General features: G+C 35.8%; 1 protein-coding gene across 1 annotated transcript in view; it reads left to right on the top strand.

Moving 5' to 3' along the window:
* Positions 1–25,007, top strand: part of LOC150075973 (uncharacterized) — a 369,694-nt gene that overhangs the window by 310,351 nt on the left and 34,336 nt on the right. The window contains exons 24-27 of the mRNA XM_090387222.1: positions 652–764; positions 4,358–4,486; positions 15,208–15,246; positions 23,832–23,900. Of these exons, the coding sequence (XP_090243348.1) occupies positions 652–764; positions 4,358–4,486; positions 15,208–15,246; positions 23,832–23,900 (350 nt within the window). The remainder of the gene's footprint in view (positions 1–651; positions 765–4,357; positions 4,487–15,207; positions 15,247–23,831; positions 23,901–25,007) is intronic.

Here is a 25,007-nt window from a genome sequence, read left to right as displayed (position 1 = left end):
TTCTATAAGTAGCTTATAGTCCTAGTCAAGCTCCTTGGTTTATTTTGAATTTAGATAGCGATTTTCAAAGTTAATACTTAGTGCCCATAGTTTTTACCGTTTGTCACTTGCCACCATTGTTATACAACACGGAGTAGCGTAATATATATCTCGAAATAGATAGTATAAGGTTTAACTTAAAAATAGATAAGAAAACACATAGCACTGTATTAGAAATATTTTATACCTGTGCACCACAAAATATGTGATCGGTTTGTGCTGCTCTTACTTCACAGAATAATTTAATGCTTGGTGGTTTTTTGAAAACTTACACTGTTTTGATTGAAAGTTATTGGCTTGTGAAACACCAAAGTGGTAGATTCGTAGCTTATTTTGTGTATTTTTTTTTTTTTACAAGTGCGGCATTAGTTTAACATTTGTACAATCCTTTTGTTCGAATTTTTATTTTTATAGTTACAAATGTGATTACTCTTGTGAACATATAAAGGTGCCTTTCCCACCTATTAGGAATGCAATATTAAATTCACAGGACTTGTGCTCTTCTTTTATTAGCAGAGTGACAAAGAGAAGTTTACTTAGTTGCATTGCCAATGAAGGATGAATGCAAGTCCTGTTGTGACCATATTATTAATACTGATTATATATTTTTAGGTCTGCAATTAACTCCGGGACCTCCAGGATTGCCTGGTCCACCTGGTCCCCCCGGAATTCCTGGATCTGCAACAACTTCCGAGGAAATAAGAAGGCCAACTGTTGTACCTGGTGTAAGTGACTTGTCAGACTTTTGCTTTCTTAAGAATTAAATTTTAAGCATATAATGCTATTCAATGAAATGCATTAGAAATCCAGCATGCGGAGTTTCCTTTTTTTTTTTTTTCCTTCTTAAAAACTCCAAATATGAAAGTATTTTACAAAATTTAATACCATGCATGGGTTGGAGGTTGAAAAGAGACACAAGATATTTGTTGATAATCTTCCAAGTATTAATGTAAGGAAGATTGTTCTAGAGAACAGAGGTAGAGGGGATAAATGAGGAAGAAAAAATGGTAGTTCTGTGAGTTCAGAATTGGACACCAACAGCAGATGTTGACTGATTGTGCATTAGTAGAGGCATACAATACAAGAAAGCAAGCTTATGCAGCATCAGCCAAAAAAAAAAAAAAAACACCCACTCCCATTTCACCCCTCCGTTCATTCCAAATACCTGTCCAGCTCAGCCTTAAATTTATTTAGGCTATCAACTTCCACAACAAAAGATGGAAGTCTGTTCCACCAATCAACTGCCCACTGGCTATAGGCAACTTCCGCACATCTAGGCATGTGTTTAGAAGAGAGCAGTGGAACTACAGATTTGAATTCAGAAGCACCATGCCCATGGAAGTATTTATAGAAAAGGCAAACAGCAGAAACTGAATATCTAAGAAACAGAGATAGTGGAGAGAGTTTATAAGAGATGGTCATTAACGAAACTTTATAACTAACTTACATTCTTTTAATAAAAGGTCCATGAAATTTATAAAATTCAGTAACAATAAGGTGCAGCTGTGCTTTACTTTAAATGGCGCCTCCGTAGCCAGGTGGGCAGGAGCAGCAGTGCGTAGCATACGCTTCCGGGGTTCGAGCGTGTTAAAGGTCATTCCCTGACCTTTCCAAATGCGGAAAGGTCAGGGAATGACCACCGCATATCCTGTTATTTGTTATTTGGTTTTTAGGAGCATTAGCAACTAAGGCCATATTGCTCCGGAGATATGCGGTGGTCATTCCCTGACTTTTCCGCATCCTCCGTATTTGGTGGTCACGTGCTCGAACCCCGGTCTAATCAAGAATCGTGTGCTACGCACTGCTGCTCCTGCCCACCTGGCTACGGAGGCGCCTCCGCATATCCCCAGAGCAATATGGCCTTAGTTGCTAATGCTCCTAAAAACCGAAACTTTACTTTAAAATGTTAAATTTTTTTAATTAAATGTTTAATATTTTTTAGTGCTTCCTTCAGTCCTCACTGGATCTTGTCATTTTTTAAATACTTTTTATTTTCTTTAAAAGTTATCTTCAATGCCATATTGTTTTACAATTTGAAGCGGCAGATTTCTAGGTATTTTGTCATATGCTGTTTCAAGACCCATAAATTCTAAATAAGTTCTTATTATGTTTCCATGACTTTTTTATAATATTTCTTAGTGCAAAGCAGATTTCTAGATACTTTGTCATATGCCATTTCAAGACCCATAAATTCTGAATGAGTTCTTATTATGTTTCCATGACTTTTTTTATTTTTCTTAGTGCAAATATTTGATCCTAGCATCTCGTGTTTGGCTTAAAACGTGACTGTTCTTCTCGAAGGTTACATACAATATACGTGCATAGGTTTTATCTAGTACAAGGATTGAAATTCCTTTGTATTCAGCTTTAGTTTTTCCTTTTAACATCCTTTTATTTAACCTCTTGCCTCTTTTTTGGTTGTGAAGAACTTTTAAAACACTATTCAATTTTTTCTGTTTTACAATAAGAAGTATTTATTTGTAAATTGATTTAATCAGTACCTTGCTCCATTCATCTGGAACTTGTCCTTCAGAAATTATGATCTGAATAATTTTATATAGCCACCATGGTAGTATTTTGCTTCTGGCTTTTAGCATTTCAAGTCTAATTTAATCTACATCTGTTACCTTCCATTGATATTTTCGATGTCTTTTGCTACCTCAGTACTAGCATTAGTTGAGGCATATGATGCAAGAAAGCAAGCTTATGCAGCATCAGCTAAAAAAAAAAAAAAAAACTCTCCCATTACACCCATCTATTTGCTCCAAATGCTTATCCAGCTCAGCCTTAAATTTATTTAAGCTATCAAATTCGATAACAGATGGAAGTCCAGAAATCAACTACCCGCTGGCTAAAGGCAAACCTTCGCACATCTGTTCTAGCATTAGCATTAGTAGAGGCATTTGATGCAAGAAAGCCAGCTTATGCAGCATCAGCCAAAAAAAAAAAAAAAAAAACCCACTTCCACTTCACCCCTCTGTTCGTTCAAAATACCTGTCCAGCTGAGCCTTAAACTTATTTAGGCTATCAACCTCCACCACAAGGGATGGAAGTCTGTTCCACCAACCAACCACCCGCTGGCTAAAGGCAAATTTCTGCACGTCTATCCTACATCTGTCTTTCCTCAATTTGAATTTATGCCCTCTCAGGTGATTTTTCTGAGCTAGAGGAAGAATCCCATCAGCATTGAGCATGCTTAAACCATTCAAGGCTTTATACACCTCTATCAGATCACCTCGCTGGTGCCTGGTCTCCAGACACTGTAATTTGCAAAACTTAAGCCTTTCTTCGTAAGAGCACCCCTTTGTTCCATTCACTAATCTTGTTGCCCTTCTCTGTACTCGTTCCAGCAGCTCTACATCCTTCTTGAAATGAGGCCTCCAGACCTGTATACAGTACTCTAGGTGTGGCCTGACCATCGCCTTATACAATGGAATAATCACCTCCTTATCCCTGCTGGAAAAATTCCTGTATATCATTGATAATACTCCATGAGCTACTCTTGCAGCCCGTCTGCACTGCTCAGAGAACTTCATATCTGCCTGCACAACCACCCCCAAGTCCCTTTCATTCTCTACCACTGTCAGTGTAGTACCATAGAGTTGATACGTTGCTCTGGGGTTGCTGTTTCCCATGTGTAGTACTTTACATTTATCAATGTTAAACTTCATTTGCCACCTCTCAGCCCATCTGCTCAACCTTTCCAGATCCTGTTAAGGATCTGGAAAGGTCCTTTCCAGATCCTTAAAAATTCTACAATCGTGTTTCCTCAGTTTTAATTTATGCCCCCTCAAGTTTTTAATCTGAACAAGCAAAAATATTCCATCAGCATTGAGCCTGCTCAAGCCATTCAAGGCCTTATACACCTCAATCAGATCACTTTGCAGGCACCTAGTCTCCAAACGCTACAATTTGCAGAACTTAAAGCCTTTCTTCATAAAAGGATCCCTTTGTTCCTCTCCCAATCTGGTTGCCTTTCTTTCTACTTGTTTTAGCAACTCGACATCCTTTCTATAATGAGGTCTCCAGACTTGTACACAGTATTCATGGTGTGGCCTGACCATTGCCTTGTACAACAGGATAATCACTTCCTTGTCCCTGCTAGCAAAATTCCTATATATCATTGACAAGACTCCATGAGCTACTCTTGCAGACGTCTGCAAGAATAGCACAATTTTAAAAAATTGTGACAACAGAAATTTATATCTTATGAGAGTAATTTATAAGCTTTCAAAAGCTGCCTTCAGTAATATATCTCTAGCTTTTATATAATTTCTAATTATAATTGAATTTTTTGTTTGTTTATATATATTTTTAGGCTGTAACCTTCAAAAATATGGATACACTCCTTCGCATGTCTGACATAAGTCCCTTAGGAACCCTGGCTTTTGTCATGGATGAGGAAGCTTTGCTAGTAAGAGTTAGTGGTGGTTGGCAGTATGTAGCAGTAAGTATTTATTATTTTATTATTTTTTTTTTTAGTTTTCAACATTCTCTACTGAATATAAAATGATCTAGAAAAATTCTAAAGAAGCAAAAGATTATATGGAGTCAGTCACATTAAGAGAAATTTCTAGGGAATTCAGTGATGAATTCTTGAATATGATAAGTTGCTTTTAATTGTATACCGAAATAAAGCTGTTAACAGTAAGGGTACTTTCACAAATAAATATAATTTACCATAAAATCTTTATTATAATTAAGGTATGTTAGATAGAAAATTATAAGACATTAATAAAAAACTAAAATGTTTTGAGGAATTTACAGTTCTTTGAAGGTAAGGAATTTAAAAAATAAGTATATACTCAGTATGAATAATCATATTACTAGGTATATGTTTTCTTATTCTTATTTATTGTTTTATTATTTTTATTAGTTTTTTAAAAACCCCATACCCATTTTTTAAAATTCAAACAGCCATTAACCTACTGATATTCATATATATATATATATATATATATACAGGGTGATTCAGTACCAGTGCGACAAACTTGCAGGAGGTGTAGGGGGCACAAAGGCGAATCGGAATCACATAGCATTGCAGGGTTCGAAATGCCTTCATCATGGGGCAGAGGACGTTGAATGGGAGGTCGTGTGAACAGCGATCCCGCTGGAAATCAGCATTTGCGAACCGGTTCCCGAGGCAGTAGGATGGACGAGTATTCAAATGTTGAACTGGCCGACATGCACCTCACGTATGGAGCTGCGGACTGTAATGGATGCGCCACTCTGTGCTTGTACCAGGAACGTTTCCCGCACAGGCGTGCTCCTCATCATACGATTTTCGCACGTGTGCACAGAAGGTTACGTAAGACTGGTTGTTTCACGAGAGGTACCATGAATCGAGAGTGAACGACGAGGATGCCAGACAATGAGGAGAATGTCCTACGTCTTGCAGAAGGCAATTCAAGTATGAGTACTCAAGCGATAGGCCAACAATTGAGTATTTCCCAATCCACTGTATGGAGTATACTTCACGTGACCTCCCGTTCAACGTCCTCTACCCCACGACGAAGGCATTTCAGACCTTGCAATGCTATGTGATTCCGATTCGTCTTTGTGCCCCCTATACCTCCTGCAAGTTTGTCGCACTGGTAGTGAATCACCCTGTATATATATATTTTTTCATTGTCTTTTGATTCTGAATCACTCTTGAAAGTATGGCCCACATGTTGAAACATCCTATAAATATCTTCCCCCTCTTGATTTTTCATTCTATGTTTTGTTTTATTTAAATTACTAATGTGGTTTGTACCATTGGATTTTGATGGCTTCTGAACTCACTCTAGATTTTATAATAATTTGGCAGCTTTGCACCTGTTATATATTTCTGAATTTTTATTTTTTTACAGTTTCAGGTGCCCATTTTTGTGTTATTTAGCATTAGCATTGGTAAAGGCACATGATGCAAGAAAGCAAGCTTATGTAGTATCAGAAAAAAAATTAAAATAAAAAAATAAATAAACTCTTCTCATTTCACCCATCCACTTGCTCCAAATGTTGGTCTAGTTCTGCCTTGGATCTATTTATGCTATCAACTTGTACAATGAGTACTTCTCTGTACTCATTCCAACAGCTGTACATCCTTCTTAAAATGAGGCCTCCAGATCTGTATACAGTACTCAAGGTGTGGCGTGACCATTGCCTTATACAAGGGGATAATCATCTCCTTATCCCTGCTAAAAAAATTCCTGTATATCATTGACAAGCCACTATGAGCTACTCTTGCAAACAGTCTGCATTGCTCAGAAAACTTCATATCTGCCTGCACAATTACCCCCAGGTTATTTTCATTCTCTACCACCATCAATATAGTACCACACAGTTGATACGTTACTCTGGGGTTACTGCTTCCCATATGCAGTACTTTGCACTTGTCAATGTTAAACTTCAGTTGCCACCTCTCAGCCCACCTGCTCAACTTTTCTAGATCCTGTTGCAGCAGCGTACTGTCATTAACAACCCTGCTGACCTTCGTATCGTCTGCAACCTTGGATATTAAGCCTGATATACCATCATCAATATCATTAATGAATACAGAAAACAACAATGAACCCAATGCTGAACCCTGGGGAACTCCACTAATAACATTAGTCCATGAAGAGCAGTGTCCATTGATTACCACTCTCTGTCTTCTCCCACTCAATTATCCCTTTATCCATAGCAGCAATTTGCCTCCAATGCCACACTGCTCCAATTTATGCAGCAGTCTTCCATGTTGTTGTTGTTGTTGTTGTTATTTGGTTTTTAGGAGCATTAGCAACTAAGGCCATATTACTCCGGTGATATGCGGTGGTCATTCCCTGACCTTTCCGCATCCTCCGTATTCGGTGGTCACGGGCTCGAACCCCGGTCTAATCAAGAAGTATGTGCTACATACTGCTGCTCCTGCCCACCTGGCTACGGAGGCACCAATCTTCCATGTGCAACAGTATCAAAAGCCTTTCTAAGATCCAAATATATGATATCAAAATTATTCTTTGCATCCAGTTCCTCTGTTGACTACATCATAGTATCCAATAAAATTGGTCAGACAAGACTTCCCCTTAACAATCTCATGCTGTGTCCAAGCTATAACTGAAGTCTTGTCTAGATGTTTCTGCAGTGCTTATTTAAGCAGTGCCTCCATTAATTTACCTGGAAATGAAGTTAAACTAATAGGTCTGTAATTACCTGTGTCGCCCTTTGATCCTCCTTTGTGGATTGGGGTCACTTTTGCACATATCCAGTCCATGGGTACCTCCCCCCGAGTCCAAGGAAGCTCTCATAATTATGGCTGAGGGTTTTCTTACTTCCTTTGCTGCCTCCTTTAATATAACTGGATAGATTCCATCCACTCCAGGTGTCTTTATGTTTAACTTCAACAAAATCTCATCCACTTTCTCTTAGTTATTATAAAATCATTAAACACCCTGTTCACTTTGATAAACTTCTGGCATTCTCCTCCCTTAATAACTCCTTATGTCTGAATGTACATGCAGAATACCCATTCAGATTGTCAGCTATCCGAGTAGGATCATCAACTGTTGAATCATCGATAGCAAGTAAACCAATCTGATTCCATCCCTTTTAGAGTTCATATAACTAAAAAAGTCCTTGTTGTTTTGCTTAGCATCCTTTGCCAAAATTTCTTGCAATCTGCCTTTGATTGCCTAACCTCCTTTGTGACTTGATTACAGAATAGCTTATATCTACCATAGGCCTCTGTGTTGCATGATAATTTATATGCATTCCATGCATTTTTTTTCTCTGTCACGAGCCTCATTAGTTCATCTGACATCCATTTAAGCTTAAACCTTAAACGGTATTTCTTAATCGGTATGAAAAGCCTAGTAGCTTCTACGATTAATTCTTTGAATGCATACCATTTAGAATTTGCCGTTGGTAACATCACCAGTTGGTCCCACTGTATAGAATTTAAAAACTGTTTCGGGTAGTATTTGCAGCGAGGAAAATTACTTGAACATTTGGGTTTAGGTCATCTAATGATTTAAGGTGGTCAGGTGCATTATCCAAAAGAAGTAAAATTTTGAATTGAATTTTCTTTTCTCTATAGTATTCCTTAACTGCAGGCACGATTTAATTTGGAAACCACACTTCAAAACGGGATGCAGTAACCCATGCTTTTGAATTTGATTTCCAATAAACAGAAGACTGGATTTTGCATAATTCTTTAAAGCTCTTGGGTTTTCTGAATGAAGAATTAGCATAAGCTTCAATTTAAAATCATCTGCAGCATTGGAACTCAACAAAGTAAGACTATCTTTTGCTACTGTAAATCCTAGTATTGACATCTCTTCCTTTGCTATAAAAGTTCTTGAAAGCATTTTTTTCTCCAGTAGATTCCAGTTTCAACAACATTAAAAATCTGCATTTCAGAATATTCTCTCTCATCAATGATCTTGGCTAGCTCATCAGGAAAATTAGCTGCAGCTTCTCTATCTGTTATGCAGATATTTAAGCATAGGAGCAACCTGCATATAACATTATGCAGGTTGCTTCTATGCTTAAGTCTATTAAACCAGCCTCTACTGGCAACTGTCCTTAGAACACTGCCAACCTTTGTATCATCTGCAAACTTGTATATTAAGCCTGATATACCTTGATCAGTATCATTTATAAATATACAAAACAACAATGGGCCCAGCACCGAACAGTGGGGGACTCCACTAATAATAATATTAGTCCACGTACATAAAGCAGTGTCCATTTATACCACTCTGCCATTTCCCACTCAATCATCCCTTTATCCATTGCAATAACTTGCTTGCCCTTAAGGCCATACTGCTCTAATTTGTACAGCAGTCTTCCGTGTGCAATAGTATCAAAAGCTTTCCTGAAATCCAAGTATATATCAAAATTATTTTTTTTGCATCCAGTTCCTTTGTGAACACATAGTATACAATCAAATTGATCAGACAAGACTTCCCCTTAACAAACCCATGCTGTGTCTGAACTATTACTACAGTCTTGTCTAGGTGATCCTGCATCACTTCTTTAACCAATGACTCCATTATTTTCCCCAGAATAGAAGTTAAACTAACAGGTCTATAATTATTTGTGTCACGCTTTTGAACCCCCTTTGTGAATTGGAGATACATTTGCAGATCTTCAGTCTATGGGGACCTCCCCTGAATCTAAGGATGCTCTCATAATTATGGCTAAGGGTTTGCTTACTTCCCTTGCTGCCTCCTTCAATATAACTGGATAAATTCCTTTGCCCTAGGTGCCTTTTTTTATGTTTAATTTCAACTATTTCTCCTCTACTTTGCTCTCTGTTATTACACAATCATTTAGCTCCCTGTTAGAGTTTAGTAAACGTCTCTCCTACCCTTCCTTACAGAATTCCTCATATGTGAATGTAGATGCAAAATACTCATTCAGTTAGCATTAGTAAAGGCACATGATGCAAGAAAGCAAGCTTATATAAAAAAAAAAAAACCTTCTCATTTCACCCATCCACTGGCTCCAAATGTTTGTCTAGTTCTGTCTTGAATCTATTTAAACTGTCAACTTCTGCAACAGATGGAAGTTTGTTCCAACAATCAATCTTTGTTAGTTTGTCAGCTATCTGAGCAGGATCATCAACGGTCGAACCACCAACATCCATACAGATGTCATTAGTGCAGATCAGGTGTCTCAGGAACAGAGCATAGAGTATAATTAAAAAATGTCATAAGTACGGATCATCATAAATCACCTGTATGAATTTTTTTATTCCATATTTTATTCCTGTACAGTCTCCTTTTGTTTTTCATAATTCATTGTATTCCATTATATTTCTAGCTTATACAGAGTGTCTATAAATTATTCACTTGATTATGAAGCTGGATTAAAATTTGATTGTAATAGGTATTGTAAGTACAAGTTTGCTGTACTTAATAAAACAACTCATGAAATTTCTTATCACACAACCACACTGCTACAGTAAACCTCCACATGTGCACCTTTTGTAGCATGTATAATGTCAAGACAGTAGCCGATTTTATTCCAAGTGTTTTGTAACATCACTTGAGAAATGGCAATCACTGCCTGTTCAATCTGATCTTTTAACTGTGCAACGTTTATAATAACATACACGTAAGTTATAATCCAGTTTAATACAAATTAGTATATATTTGTATTAAACTGGATTATAACTTACGTGTATGTTATTATAAACTATGGACCCCAGTACTCCAGGCCCATTCGTTACTGTGCAACGTTGTTAATTTTTTTGCATACACTACATATCCTTTATGTAGCCCCATACAAAGAAATCCATAGGTATGGTATCCGAAGAACGTGCAGGCCGTGAAATGGGGCTATCCTGTCTGATCCATTTGAGTTTGGATATTTTTTGTCGAGGAAATCATTCATGTACAGGCTCCAGTGTGGTGATGCCCCCAACTTGCTGATATATATCTTCCATCTGAGGTGCAGTATACAATTCGAGCATATCTAGATAATTTGTGGAGTTCAGTGTGTTTTCTTGAAAGAAAAATGACCCAATCACCTGGCTGTAGCACAGTGCGCACCACAGGGCTATCACACTCATGTTTATAAACTGAATGGGCATTTTCAGATCCCCATATGCAACAATTTTGTCTTTTAACTTTATCAGACAGGTGGGAATGTCACTTCATCAGAAATTGCTCGTCTTTGTTTATATGGTTGAGAATGTGAACAGTGAATTCCTTTGATTGTGGTTTGTTGAGAGGCCTAATTTCCTGGACAATTTGCATGTTGTAAGCATAAAGTTTCAATCTCTTGTAAACCATCTTGTGAAATTTTGATTTTGCTCCTAGTATTTGTAGCTGCAAGCTTTCCTGACAGGTGGATTTTGTAGGATTTCAGGTAAACATTTCCCGAACTTCTAAAACTTTACTGCAGATCCACTAGGCCTACCTGCTCGTTTCTGATGCAGCACACTGCCAGTTTCTTGAAACTGTTTCAATCATCTCCTCTTTGATTGTTCCATAAGTGGACCTTTACGGAATTCCCATTGAAAACTTTTCTTTACAGTCACTAGAGATTTGGTATCCCACATCCACAACATTTACTTGTTTTCTCTTGCATTGTTGTCATTTTAATGCTGATCTGTCAAATTGCTGCTGGGATCGAAGCTGCCAACTTCGTGGGAAAAAACTCATTCAGTTGCTTCCATAACTGTAGCATACAGTGTTCAGAAAATATGTTATCGCCTCTGCTAAGTGTATTAGAGACTAGATAAAGATGCAGTCTAATTTTTAATGAAAGAAGATAGATTCCACTGTATAAAGCAAAAACATTTATTTATTTTTTGGTTGATGCTGTATAAGCTTGCTTTCTTGCATCATTTGCCACTACTAATGCTAATTTGTGTGAATATTAGTATTAACATTAGTAGAGGCATATGATGCAAGAAAGCAAGCTTATGTAGCATCAGCCAAAAGAAAAAAAGAAGGATTTCACACATCCATTCCCTCTAAATGTTTGTCTAGTTCCTCTCTGAATTTATTTAAGCTATCAACTTCCACAACAGATGTAAGTTTGTTCCAGCAATCAACCACCCGCTGGCTAAAGGAAAATTTCCACACATCTATTCGACAACTGTCTTTCCTCAATTTGAGTATATGTCCCCTCAGGTTTCTAATCTGAGCAAGAAATCCCATCAGCATTGAGCCTGCTCAATCCATTCAAAGCCTCATACACCTCAATTAGATCATCTCGCAGGTGCCTAGTCTCCAGCGGTGCTTCTGTAGCCAGGTGGGCAGGAGCAACAGTGCGTAACACACGCTTCTTGATTAGACCCAGGTTCGAGCCCGTGACCACCAAATACGGAAGATGCGGAAAGATCAGGGAATGACCACCGCATATCCCTGGAGAAATATGGCCTTAGTTGCTAATGCTCCCAAATAACAACATAACAACCTAGTCTCCAGATGTTGCAATTTGCAGAACTTAACCTTTCTTCTTAAGAGCACCCCTTTGTTCCCTTCACCAGTCTTCTTGCCCTTCTCTGTACTTGTTCTAGCAACTCTACATGCTTCCTAAAATGAGGCTTCCAGGACATGTACACAGTATTCAAGTTGTGGCCTGACCATTGCCTTATAAAAGGGGATAATCAACTCCTTATCCTTGTTCACAAAATTCCTGTATATCATTGAAAAGCACCCCATGACCCCATGAGTTACTCTGGCAGCCTGTCTGCACTACTCAGAAAGCTTTATATCTGACTGCAGAATTACCCCCAGGTCCTTTTCATTCTCTACCACCCCGAGAGCTGACCGGGCTAGCCAGGTGGGTAAAGTGTCTGCCTGGCAACCCAAAGGTCGCGGGTTCGAATCCCGCCTTGGGCTTGGATTAAAGTACTGCAAAAACCTTGGGAGGTGCATTATGGCCACAGAAGCCGATGCGCCAACAACTACCAAAAAAAAAAAAAAAAAACCAACCCTGAGCATAGTACCACACAGCTGACACCACTCTGAGGTTACTGCTACCCATATGCAGTTCTTTGAATTTGTCAATGTTAAACTTCAATTGCCACTTCTTAGCCCATCTGCCCAAATTTTCTAGAACTTGTTGCAGCAGCATACTGGCATTACTGTTGTTAACAATCTTCCCAACCTTTGTTTCATCTGCAAACTTTGACATTACGCTTGATATACCTTCATCAATATCATTGATAAATATACAAAACAACAGTGGGCCTAACACCGAACCCTGGGGGATACCATTAATAACATTAGTCTAAGAAGAGCAGTATCCATTTATTACCACTCTCTGTCTTCTCCAACTCAGCCATTCTTTTATCCATTGTAGCAACTCGCCCTTAGTGCCATACTGCTCCAATTTGTATAGTAGTCTTCCATGTGCAACAATATCAAAAGCTTTCCTGAAATCCAAGTACAATAAACCCCCCTGCTATTCGTGGGGGTTACGTTCCTGAAAAATGCTGCAAATACCGAAAATGCGAATACTGAGTTATAGCTCCCATAGTAATAAAAGGGTTCCGTTCCAAAGTATGAAATATATAAGAAAAACTAGTCTAAAATTTTGTCTATGTATGTATTATATGTACCTTCATAATATGACTATGTACATAGACAGTACATAGTGAAATACAAGCATAAGGCATCGAAATGAAAATAATAAACAATTTAATATTAAATGTAATATTTATTAGAAATTTCAAACAAATCTTTCAAACCAGCGCCTTTGCTAGCTAAAAAAAACTTATCCCACCAGTGCTATCACCAGTTTCGCTAAAGGGTGTTTTGCCTTTTCACGAATGATGAGTGAAATTAACGGAATTTTTTTTTCAGTTCGGTCTTCTATCCACAGATTTAAAGTTTTTCCATTTTTTTTCTAATTTAACATCACGAGTTACAGAGCAAATTTTTGAAGCAATTAGCGTGTTTTCACGGACACTATGGCAGATTATTTCTTCCAATTTCTTGATTGATCGTACCGTTGACTCATTGATTTTATAATGTTTTGCCACTGACGAGAGACTTTCACCATTAGAAATTTTGTCTAATAAAAACTCAATTTTACCCGCAAATGTCATCACCTTTGATCTTTTCACAATTCCCTTGTTATTCGTAGCCAAATTTTTGTAGCAGTGAGCAAAGAACTTGTCCACAATAAAGTCACTTTCTTTTAACTGTTAACACACTCAAAAAAGTCTGTTTGTGCTAACACACTGAAAAATGGTAGATTTTTCACTTTTGTAAACATATCAATTTATAAATTGATTCAATTTATAAGCATATCAATTAAAAGCAAACAACAAAACTAACTGTCCATGACAAGCACATAACACATACTGAACAAGGATTAGCGGGGAACATCCACGCTCGCGATTTTGTCACCCCTCACCCACTGAGTGCTGTTTTGACGAGGAAAGATGGTTTTAGCCATGCCCATGTTTTTTTTGTAGCAGAAAATGTTCATGGCACTTTAAAATTCACATTTTTTTAGGTTTCATTTCATATTAAATCAGCAACCGCGAATAGCGAGGGTTTACTGTATATCCAAATATTTGAAATCTTGAAATCCAAATATTTTTATGAATTCAAGATTACTACTTCTGCTGTCCCTCTTTAGGAATCTACTACACAATGTGTATCTTTTTTTTTTTCTTTACTCATTGAAATGTGTCATCTTTTGTTATCACATCCTTAATGGTATATCTTAATATTTGTTAATTATTATATTTATTCATGAAATATATAACTATTTTCATATGAATTTCATTCAATGTATTAAAAGTAGAAAAATTTAATGACCATCCTGTATGTAATTCAGCCCCATCCGATTTATTTAGATGTAGGGGAAGAATAAAGATTCATATATTGGCAGCGGTGCACACAAAAATTTTGATGTTTGAGGGGGGGGGGGGTTACTTTTACAAGTGTTAACACATAACAGTACAATTATATAATATAAATCAAAATATTCTTGTGGGCACCTTTATGCATATTGGCCATATAGTTTTGTAATTGGTATTTCATTCTTCGGTTTCTCATAATATCCTATTCTTGAGTTTTTCTGTACAGAAAAGACTAAAGAGCATCTTAATAAGTTCTTAGTTTTGTTTCAGCCAAAGAAACTTTAAGCATTTATCACAGATTCCTGCAGCAGTGAGAAATAGGTCACACGTAAAAATAACAAAACAATAAAATATTTAAAATATGATTGATATATGGAAGTTATGTAACAAAATTCTCTTTTAGATATAGCTGTGGATAAATTACACACAATTCTTTTTAAGTAGCATTAAAGTAGATGAAAAATACATTTTTATAGAAAATGTACTTTTTTTTTAATTTACTAAAATTCCAACATGTTTTGGAATTTTACTAACTAATAATTAAATTTCTAACAGTAGTATAATATTTGCAGCTTACTAATAACAGGGATTTGTACAGCTAATCTCGAACTTCAGATTGTAACTTCTGACTCCAAATTCCAGTTGATGAAATCTCATGCATTGTGAAGTGGTGTAACTTTTGTAACTTTTCACCTAATCTAGTTATTTGTCCTTGTGTAGTTTATTTCAGTGCTAAGTGGTAATCATTTGTATAATAAATTATGGAAGTAACTCGATAAATGTTATCTTGGTGATATAATTTTATAATAAAATGATATGTTGTAATAATAGAATAATGTTTTTTTACATAAGTTTATCTGATTATTTTTCAGCTCGGGTCACTTGTAACACAGCCAACAATCATTACAACAGTAGGTATTCAATTTTAAGTGTTTTTTTTTTTTTTTTTTTAACTTTAACTTTGCAATCTGAATATAATAAATATATTATATTTTGCATTTTTCATACTTTCTTTTAAATTATAGTGGTTTATCCTAATTGAAGATTTTTAAAAATTGACTCATTAATTAATCATCAAACTGAGTAAAATGATGAACAATTTTCCTTAGTTTAAATGTGCTGCCACAGGCTCATTTGAACTAGTATGTGTAGGATGTTAGATTTTGGATAGTATGTTGAGCCCATTGTTTAAGGCAGTTATTTATTGTTAATTGTATAGCAAGCCCACTATTAATTAAATATCGACAAACCACTAACCAAAAATTAGAAATGTTATATTAAGATAAAAGAACTGTATTAAAGCCCTTCTTCCTCTATCTATTTGGTTCTGTTTTACATATTCTATTTTACTGTATTATAAGACCTTCTTCCTTTGTCTATTTGCTTCTATTTTACATATTTCCAATTTCACAGTAATTACTTTTAATTTTGTATCATTATTTTATGTGAACATATCATTATTTTATGTGAAATAAATACAGATTATTCGAAAAAATAAATTATCTAAAAGCTTATTAATTCATATTTATTTTGCTACAATGCCAATGATCTTTAAAGAATCAAAAAATGAGCAGTGCACCTGGTGAAATCAGCAGGATACTCATATCAAGGAGTACTTCAAATATTTTGGTTACAGAGTTTTGTGACTGGTCACTTTAAAAGAGATGTGATTAAAAAAGCTCTGAGAGTTGGAATAAAATGAATGAAGGTGAAATTTTCATAGAATTAAATGACACTAGAATGAGGAAGTGTAAATTCAAACTAAGAGGAAAGAATTATAAACTATATCGTACAGTGTCTCTTTAGCTAGTGAGTTATTTATCATTGGAGTAAGTTGCCTTTGTGGATGGTCGAGGCCAGTGGCATGGAGAAATTCAAAAACCTGCTGCATACCTTTTGGGAAACTATTATATTAGAGTCACCTAGAAAGTCACTTCAACTACTCATGTGTATTGCGTCTAAATTGTGCATTCCCAAGTCGATTTGCCTGCTTTGCTGGATGAAAATCCCCCATTTTTCTGGGAAAAAACCTTGCTATCTATGACTGACACCAACTAATTCAGCCACAAAGTGAAAAAGAAAAGTTCATAAAAAGTTCCTCGCATCATTAATGAGATTCTACCCATGCCTTTTCCACCCGCTGTGGGAAGGACGGTGACAATACCCCTGTGCTACCCGTGCAGACCGTACCTTTGGGAAGAGGGAAATACACAAGTAAAAAAAATAAAAAGAAAAAAAAATTTTTTTTTCTTTTGGTTGGTTCAACACTTGTACTGTCTGGCCAGTACTAATACTAGTTGGACAAGTGGGTCACATGAAAATATTAATTTGTTTATTTCAAGAATGATAGGGGGAATAAATTTTTGCTCATTACTTAGATTACAAAAATAATCAAGGAGTCTGTATGCTTAAGAAACATTTACAGAAAACAGTAAATCATTCTGTTATTATTACAGAATACAAAATTAACCAAATTAAACTTTGCCTACTCGGATACTAATGGGGAAGCAACCAGTTTTGGATTTGAATAGTCGTTGATGTCTGTTGCCAGTAGTGTAGAAGAAATATCCAAAATATATATTTTTTTAAATTACATAATTTTTTTTTAACACAGAGTTCATTTATTGCTATAAATGTCTCAATAATTATCATATAAATTCATGGTGATATCACTTTAATTGAACAGTTTTAATTGAACGCTGCTTTAGCTTCCTATAAATAGGTTTCAGACTATTATAACAGAATTAGTAAGCATTATTAGTACAGTTTTGGAATAACTATATCAGGTGGAATTAAAAGGATTAAGTTGTCACCAAAAGATACTATGCTTTTCAAACCAACTAAGAAATACTGTTCAAGATTTAAGCTTAAATGGATGTCAGATGAGCTAATGAGACTTGTGGCAGAGAAGAAATGCATGGCATGCATATAAATTATCAGGCAACACAGAAGCCTGTGGTAGATATACACTAGTCTGTAATCAAGTTACAAAGGAGGTTAGGTAAGCAAAGGCAGATTACGAGAAATCTTAGCAAGGATACAAAGAAAAACAGCAAAGGTTTCTTTTCTTATGTAAACTCTAGAAGGAAGGGGATGAATCAAATTAGTCCACTTGATATCAATGGTTCAATTGTTGTTGATCCTGCTCAAGCAGCTAACAAACTGAGTGAGTTTTTTTTGTATCTACATTCACACATGAGGAATTCTCTAGGGAAGTGAAAGCCAGAAGTTTATCAAACCCTAACAGGGAGCTAAATGATTGTGTAAAAACTGAAAGGAAAGTGGAAGAGAAATTATTGAAGTTAAACATAAGAAAGGCACCTGGGGTGGATGAGATCTATCTAATTATATTAAGGTAGGTAGCAAATGAAATAAGCAAACCCTTCTTAGCCCAGCAGTTCTCAACCTTTTTTAATACTTGTACCACCAAAATTGAAAAATTTTGGTACCACTCATTAAAATATGTATTTATATTAAGAGGAAAAAGTCAAGAATATTTGCATAATAAGGCTATGTTATTATTTATACTTATTTTTGTTTCAGTTTTAATGCAAAAATTTAACAAACTAAATAACATATATTAAACAAAACAATACAAAATACACTATAAAATACTTGATTAGCATAGAGATTTAATTGTAATCAATAACAATTAAATGCAATAAGTCAGGAGAACTTGGACAAATACTTAACAAAAATAATTGACTTAATGTGATTTGAGCTTGATTGATAGTAATTAGTTTCTTTATATCTGGTTCTATTTTCATAATTTCATAAATTTAAAAAATTCAACCATCCATTATTCATGTACCACCAAATCTTTTTCCACATACCACCGGCTGAAAAACGCTGCTTTAGCCAGAGCACCCTTGGATTCAGGAGAGGTCCCTATGGACTGGATATGTGTGAATGTATCCCCATTTTACAAAGGGGGATCAAAGGATGACAGGAGTAATCACGGACCTGTTAGGTTAGTTTAATTTCTGTTCCAGAGAAAATAATGGAATTACTAGTTAAAGAAGTAATACAGGTTCATCTAGACCAGCGTTTCCCAAACTGTGTTCTGTGGAACACTGGTGTTCCACGAGATGTGAACAAGTGTTCTGTGAAAAATCATAATTTTAAAAAATATAACTAAATTTTGCATATTTTTAGCATTCACCACTTTTGTATCATTATAATTTTTAACATTGTTTTTTTTGTCAGTTATCAATATACTGGCATAGACATATATAATCAAATATACCGTGAAACACTTTATTTTGGTAGGCTTTGCTTAGAGAAGCATACGTAGAGGTAATGACATCTACAGAAAAGTAGCAATGTAGTGATCTAATATGCCATTCATATGCAATTTATCCTAGGGTACATGGGTTGAAGGAGAAGGGGAAGCGAACCGATATAATAACTAAACTAATTTCTTTATATAAATTTTTTTTGAAAATTATCAGTATTTAGAAATATTATTATTAAAATAAATGACCATGGATTTGTGGTTGAAAAAAGGAACTTTAAAATGAGAAGCAAGTACTTCTAGTATTGCAACTGTGGTCAATGAAAACAAACTATATTGTCACACTTCAAAGTGAGGATGAACAATCGCAGCCTTTTGTTCCCCAAAAATCCGAAGTGTAAAAATAGGAACCAACTAATAAAAGACAAAAAAGAAAGTGTGATGACGGTTATTTGAATTTCAGCTTTACTTGTGTTGGAAATAAAGATACTCCTGATGCATGGTGTGTCATATATAATGAAATATTAGCAAACAGTTCTTTGACTCCTGCTAAACTTGTGTTCCATAAATATATTGTGAGAGGAAAAGTGTTCCGTGACTAAAAAAGTTTGGGAAATGCTGATCTAGACAAAACTGCAGTTATAGTTCAGACACAGCATGGGTTTGTTAGGGGGAAATCTTGTCTGACCAATTTAATTGGATACTGTGATGTGATTACAAAGGAATTGGATGCAAAAAATAATTTTGATATCATATACTTGGATTTTAGGAAAACTTTTGATACTGTTGCACTTGGAAGACTACTGTACAAATTGGAGCAGTGTGGCATTAAAGGCAAGTTTCTGCTGTGTATAAAGGGATGGTTGAGTGGGAGAAGACAGAGTGGTAATCAATGGACACTGCTCTTCATAAACTAATGTTATTAGTAGAGTCTCCAGGCTTTTTTGTTGGGCCCATTGTCATTTTGTATATTTATCAATGATATTGATGAAGTTATATCAGGCTTAATGTCCAATTTGCAGATGATACAAAGGTTGGCAGGGTTGTTAATGACAGTAATGACTCAGGATCTAGAAAAGTTAGGCAGTTGAGTTGAGAAGTGGCAACTGAAGTTTAATATTGACAAAAGAAAAGTACTGTTTTACAAATAGTTTCAATAGTTTTAGATGCATTTGTTTGCTTATGTTTAAATTTAGCTAGTGATTTTGTAAGTTACGACTTACTATTTGTACTGCTATTGTATTGGTGTTTTGGCATGAATATCATAGCACATAACAAGTAGTGCAGAGGAATAGTAGGATTTTTATTGTGATAAATAAGTAGCTCGAAGGTTCTAATCACTTGTTGGGCATGTATCTATTTTGTGTTTTTCTAAGGAATTTTTACTTTTTAGCAAGGATATAACTAATTTAACATTTCAATCATTATGGTAAATGGGGAATTTAACTACTGTATACCGAAGTTTATTTATTAATACTTATTATTCCTGGGAGCATCGGATGAAAATTTGTAGTTGGCCAATCCTGGTGTCAATGGAAAGGATGTCCTATCCTATACAATTCTTTGAACAGTATTAAGCTAGGCAATATTAAGTGAGCCTTTTCTATAATGATGTTTTTAAAAACTCTAAAAGAATGCCATTTGCAACAAACTTCATAATAATATTGTTAACATTTTACAGAATAACAGAATCAGAAGTTGTGGAGCCACGTGCAGAACCCACACAAAGAGCTGACATCCCTTTTTATATTCCACATTTTGTCCACGCAAGTGTGGTCATGTACATTGCATCTTGTATGCCCACCTAGAATTGGTTCTGCTGTATAATCTTTAACAATTTTAACAATCACAAGAATGGTAGGAATTAAAGTAATTATAAATATCCACTCCATAATATTTTGGGAATATTTTATTAAAAGTGTCAATATGATTATTGTTATAACATGCCCAAATAATGATTAATAACCAGACTTCTCTGCCATGGTATGCAAATGTTAACAATGCAATGAAATGTTACCACATTGGCATTTTCAATACAGCTACAGTACAAGTGCATATATATATATATATATATATTTCCTTTTAGAATTTTATTTGTAATATTACATTATCATAGGCACATAATGCAAGAAAGCAAGCTTATACAGCATCAGGCAAAAAAAACCTTCCCTATTTCACACATCCATTCACTCCAAATGTTTGTCTAGTTCTGTCTTGAATTAATTTAAGCTGTCAACTTCTACAACAGATGGAAGTTTGTTCGAACAATCAACCGCCCGCTGGCTAATAGCTAATTTCTGCACATCTATTCTACAACTGTCTTTCCTCAATTTGAATTTATGTGGGTCCATTAATCTGGGCAAGAGGAAGAATTCCATCAGCATTGATCTTGCTCACGCCATTCAAGGCCTTATACATCTCAATCAGATCACCTCGCAGGTGCCTAGTCTCCAGATGCTGCAATTCACAAAAATTAAGCCTTTCTTTGTAAGAGCAACCCTTTGTTCCATTCACTAATCTTGTTGCGCTTCTCTGTACTTGTTCCATCAGCTCTACATCCTTCTTAAAATCAGGCCTTTAGACCTGTATACAGTACTCATGTTTGGCCATACTACTGCCGTATACAAAGAGATAATCATTTCCTTATCCCTGCTAAAAAAATTCCTGTATATCATTGACACAACATCATAAGCTACTCTTGCAGACCATCTGTACTGCTGAGAACACTTCATATCTGACTGCACAATTGCCCCCAGGTCCTTTTCATTCTCTACCACCCTGAGTGTAGTACCACACAGCTGATACGCCACTCTTGGGTTACTGCTACTCATATGCAGTACTTTACATTTTTCAATGTTAAACTTCAGTTGCCACATCTCAGACTATCTGCTCAACTTTTCTACATCCTGTTGCAGTAGCATACTGTCATTAGAGTAATTAACAACCCTGCCAACCTTCGTGTTGTTTGCAAACTTAGACATTAAGCTTGATATACCTTCATCAATATCATTAATAAACATAGCAAACAACAATGGACCCAACACTGAACCCTGGGGAACTCCACTAATCATCCCTTTATCCATAGCAGCAATTTTCCCCCAATGCCACACTGCTCCAATTTGTACAGCAGTCTTCCATATGCAACAGTATCAAAAGCTTTCCTAAGATTCAATTATATGATATCAAAATTATTCTTTGCATCTAGTTCCTTTGTGACCACATCATAGTATCCAATCAACTTGGTCAGACAAGACTTCCCCATGACAAACCCATGCTGTGTCTGAATTATTATTGCAGTCTTGTCTAGATGATCTTGCAGTGCCTCCATTAATTTCTCCTGAACAAAAGTGAAACTAACCAACAGGTCTGTAATTACCTGTGTCACCTTTTGATCCTCTTTCGTGAATTGTGGTCACGATTGCACACCTCCAGTCCATGGATCCTCTGAATCCAAGGAAGCTCTCCTAATTATGGCTAAGGGTTTGCTTACTTCTTTTGCTGCCTCCTTTAATATAACTGGATAGATCCCATCCACTCTAGGTGCCTTTCTTATGTTTATCTTCAAGAATTTCTGCTCTACTTTGTTCTCAGTTATTACAAAATCATTTAGCTCACTTCCAGAGTTTAATACACATCTTGCATTCTCCTTCCTGAGTAACTCCTCATGTATGTAGATGCAAAATAATCATTCAGTTTGTTAGCTACCTTAGCAGGATGATCAATAGTCTTACTATCTATGATAAGTGGACCAATCTGATTCGTCCCTTTCCTTCTAGATTTTACATAAGTAATGAACTCTTTGCTGTTGTTTTTCTTTGCATCTTTTGCTAACGATTTCTCGTAATCTGCCTTTGCCTGCCTAACCTCCTTTATGAATTGATTACAGCTTATATCTACCATAGGCTTTTATGTGTCACCTGTTAATTTATATGTATCGCATGAATTTTTCTTCTCTGCCACATATCACATTAGTTCATGTGACATCCATTTAGGCCTAAACCTTGAACTATATTTCTTAGTTGGTATGAAAAGCTTAGTAGCTTCCAAGATTAATTTGAATGTTTCACATTTAGAATTTTCTGTTGGTAACATATGTCAGTTGGTCCCACGGTAGAGAATTTAAAAACTGTCTCATACCACCATAGTCACCTTTACGAAAGCAAAAACCTTTCCCTTTACCCCCGATAGTAGTTACATCTTTAAGTAAATCCCACAGCAGTATACTGTGATCACTGTCACCCACTGGTTCCTTTATCTGCAAATTCTTAATGCATAAATAATCACTACTGATAATCAGATCAAGAGTATTACTTCCTCTAGTTGCCTCCCGAACATGCTGATGTAGAAAACAATCATCCAATAAATCCACAAAAGCCTTGCTCAAGTGTGAGTGGCCAACCCACAAGTTCCAGTCAATATCTGGGAAATTAAAATCTATTTATTATAAATAGATTTCTATTCTCTGTACAATTGTTCATTATACTCATCAGGGTCATTAGGCTTATAACACACTCCTACTCTTAATTTTGCTTTCCCAGTGCTTATGTCACACCAAACTGAATCAACACATTCACCCATGTCAACTGGCTGCACTTCCTTAGATTTTATGTGCATATTAACTAAAAGCATAACCCCTCCTCCTCCCTTCCTATTCTGTCTATCCTTTCTGTACACATTGTGCTTCCCAAATTCCAATTATGCATTCATTATCTCTGTGTGATACCACATCTCTGATATCCCAACAGTATCTGCCTTTGATGTTTTTACCAACACCAAATTCATCAAATTTATTTACCAAACTCCTGGCAGTTGTGTAGCACCTGTTCTTATTCTTAGCTACCCTAAGAATAAGAACAGGTGCTTATTCTTAGCTACCCTAACACAGCCCATGTATTTACTTGTTTCCTGGCTCTCAGCAGTCTCTGAAAATCCCCCGCACCTTGTTTTCCAGACTGCTGTTCATTCCAATAGAAACAGTGCAAGAATCACTTTCACCTCTGCCAGCAGTTACTGTTAATCTATTAGTCCGTGCATCCCCCAAGCTAGCAGTTTTCCAACCCATTTAACACTGCCTTGACAGCATCAGAAAATATTCTTGTATCCTTTCTATTTAAGTGTATTCCATCCCTGTAGAAGCTGTCTCTCCTGTTAATTAAACATTGTGAACTAAAGGTAGATATGAAAAATTTTGCTTTAGCTAGTAACTTTCAAGACTGTCTAATTCTAAAAATTCAGCTCATAAATATTTTTATCTGATTGCAGACAACTAGTACTACAAAAGCACCATTTGGTCCACCTGTTGAAAGTCTACGTCTGGATAAGGCACCAAGAGTGAGTATTTAATGAGACTTAAATTTTGTAATATTAAAATATTTGTATATTGTGAATTGAATGGCTCTGTACTTTACAAGAGCGACACAAATAAGTTATTTTGATTTATCATGAAACTCATCTATTTCAAGGCCAATTTGCAGGACCTGTATAGGCGCCTCCATAGCCAGGTGGGAAGGAGCAGTAGTGCGTAGCGCACGCTTCTTGATTAGACCGGGGTTCGAGCCCGTCACCACCAAAACGGAGGATGCGGAAAGGTCAGGGAATGACCACCGCATATCTAGGAGCAATATGGCCTTAGTTGCTAATGCTCCTAAAAACCAAATAACAAACAGGACCTGTATGTCACATACTATATTCTGATATAGTATTAGTGGCAACTGATGCAAGAAAGGAAGCTTATATCAAAAAAAAAAAAAAAACTACATACTTCTCTCATTCATACCCTCCAAAAATTTATCTAGTTAAGAAGTGTGAGCATTAGTTGTGACAACTCAAAAATTAAATTGAAATATTCAAGTATTATAATCTAATTGGCAAAATCAGTAAAAATTGAATGAATTGTTGTTGAAAATTTACCATGGGATTTCTTAATACTTAGTTTCAAGGCTGCATATAAACAGCCTTATTATGTGTATATGGTGCCTCTTGACACAGAAACTGCTGGCCTAAATTGAGAAAAGAAAGATTAAACATCCACATATACCCTTGCTTTCATATGCTACTGATAAGGTGTCAGAAAAATATATTTCACAAATGAATAGTGGTAAAACTACAACCAAGCCTCGCATAATGAGAGTTCGATTAACGCGTTTTTCAGTTACTGCTATTTGAAAAAAATTATACCACTTTTCACTTTACACGATGCAAATTTCCATCGATCAGGCTAGCCATGTGTGTAAAGTGCCTGCCTAGCAACCAAAAGGTCTTGGGCTGGGATCAGAGTAAAAAAATGCAAAAACTTTGGGAGGTGCATTATGGCCACAGAAGCCAATGTGTCAACAACTAACAAAAAAAAAAAATAATAAATAAATAAATAAAATTTAAAAAATACAAATTTCCAGTTAATGCGATCTTTTTTTTTTTTATGCAATAGTTGAAAAAGAT

Source organism: Mastigoproctus giganteus, chromosome 13 (genome assembly GCF_048544385.1).
Source record: "Mastigoproctus giganteus isolate SK-2022 chromosome 13, ASM4854438v1, whole genome shotgun sequence".
In the NCBI taxonomy this organism is placed as follows: domain Eukaryota; kingdom Metazoa; phylum Arthropoda; class Arachnida; order Uropygi; family Thelyphonidae; genus Mastigoproctus; species Mastigoproctus giganteus.
Note: the sequence above shows the minus strand (reverse complement) of the source record. Positions and strands in the feature narration are given on the sequence as shown.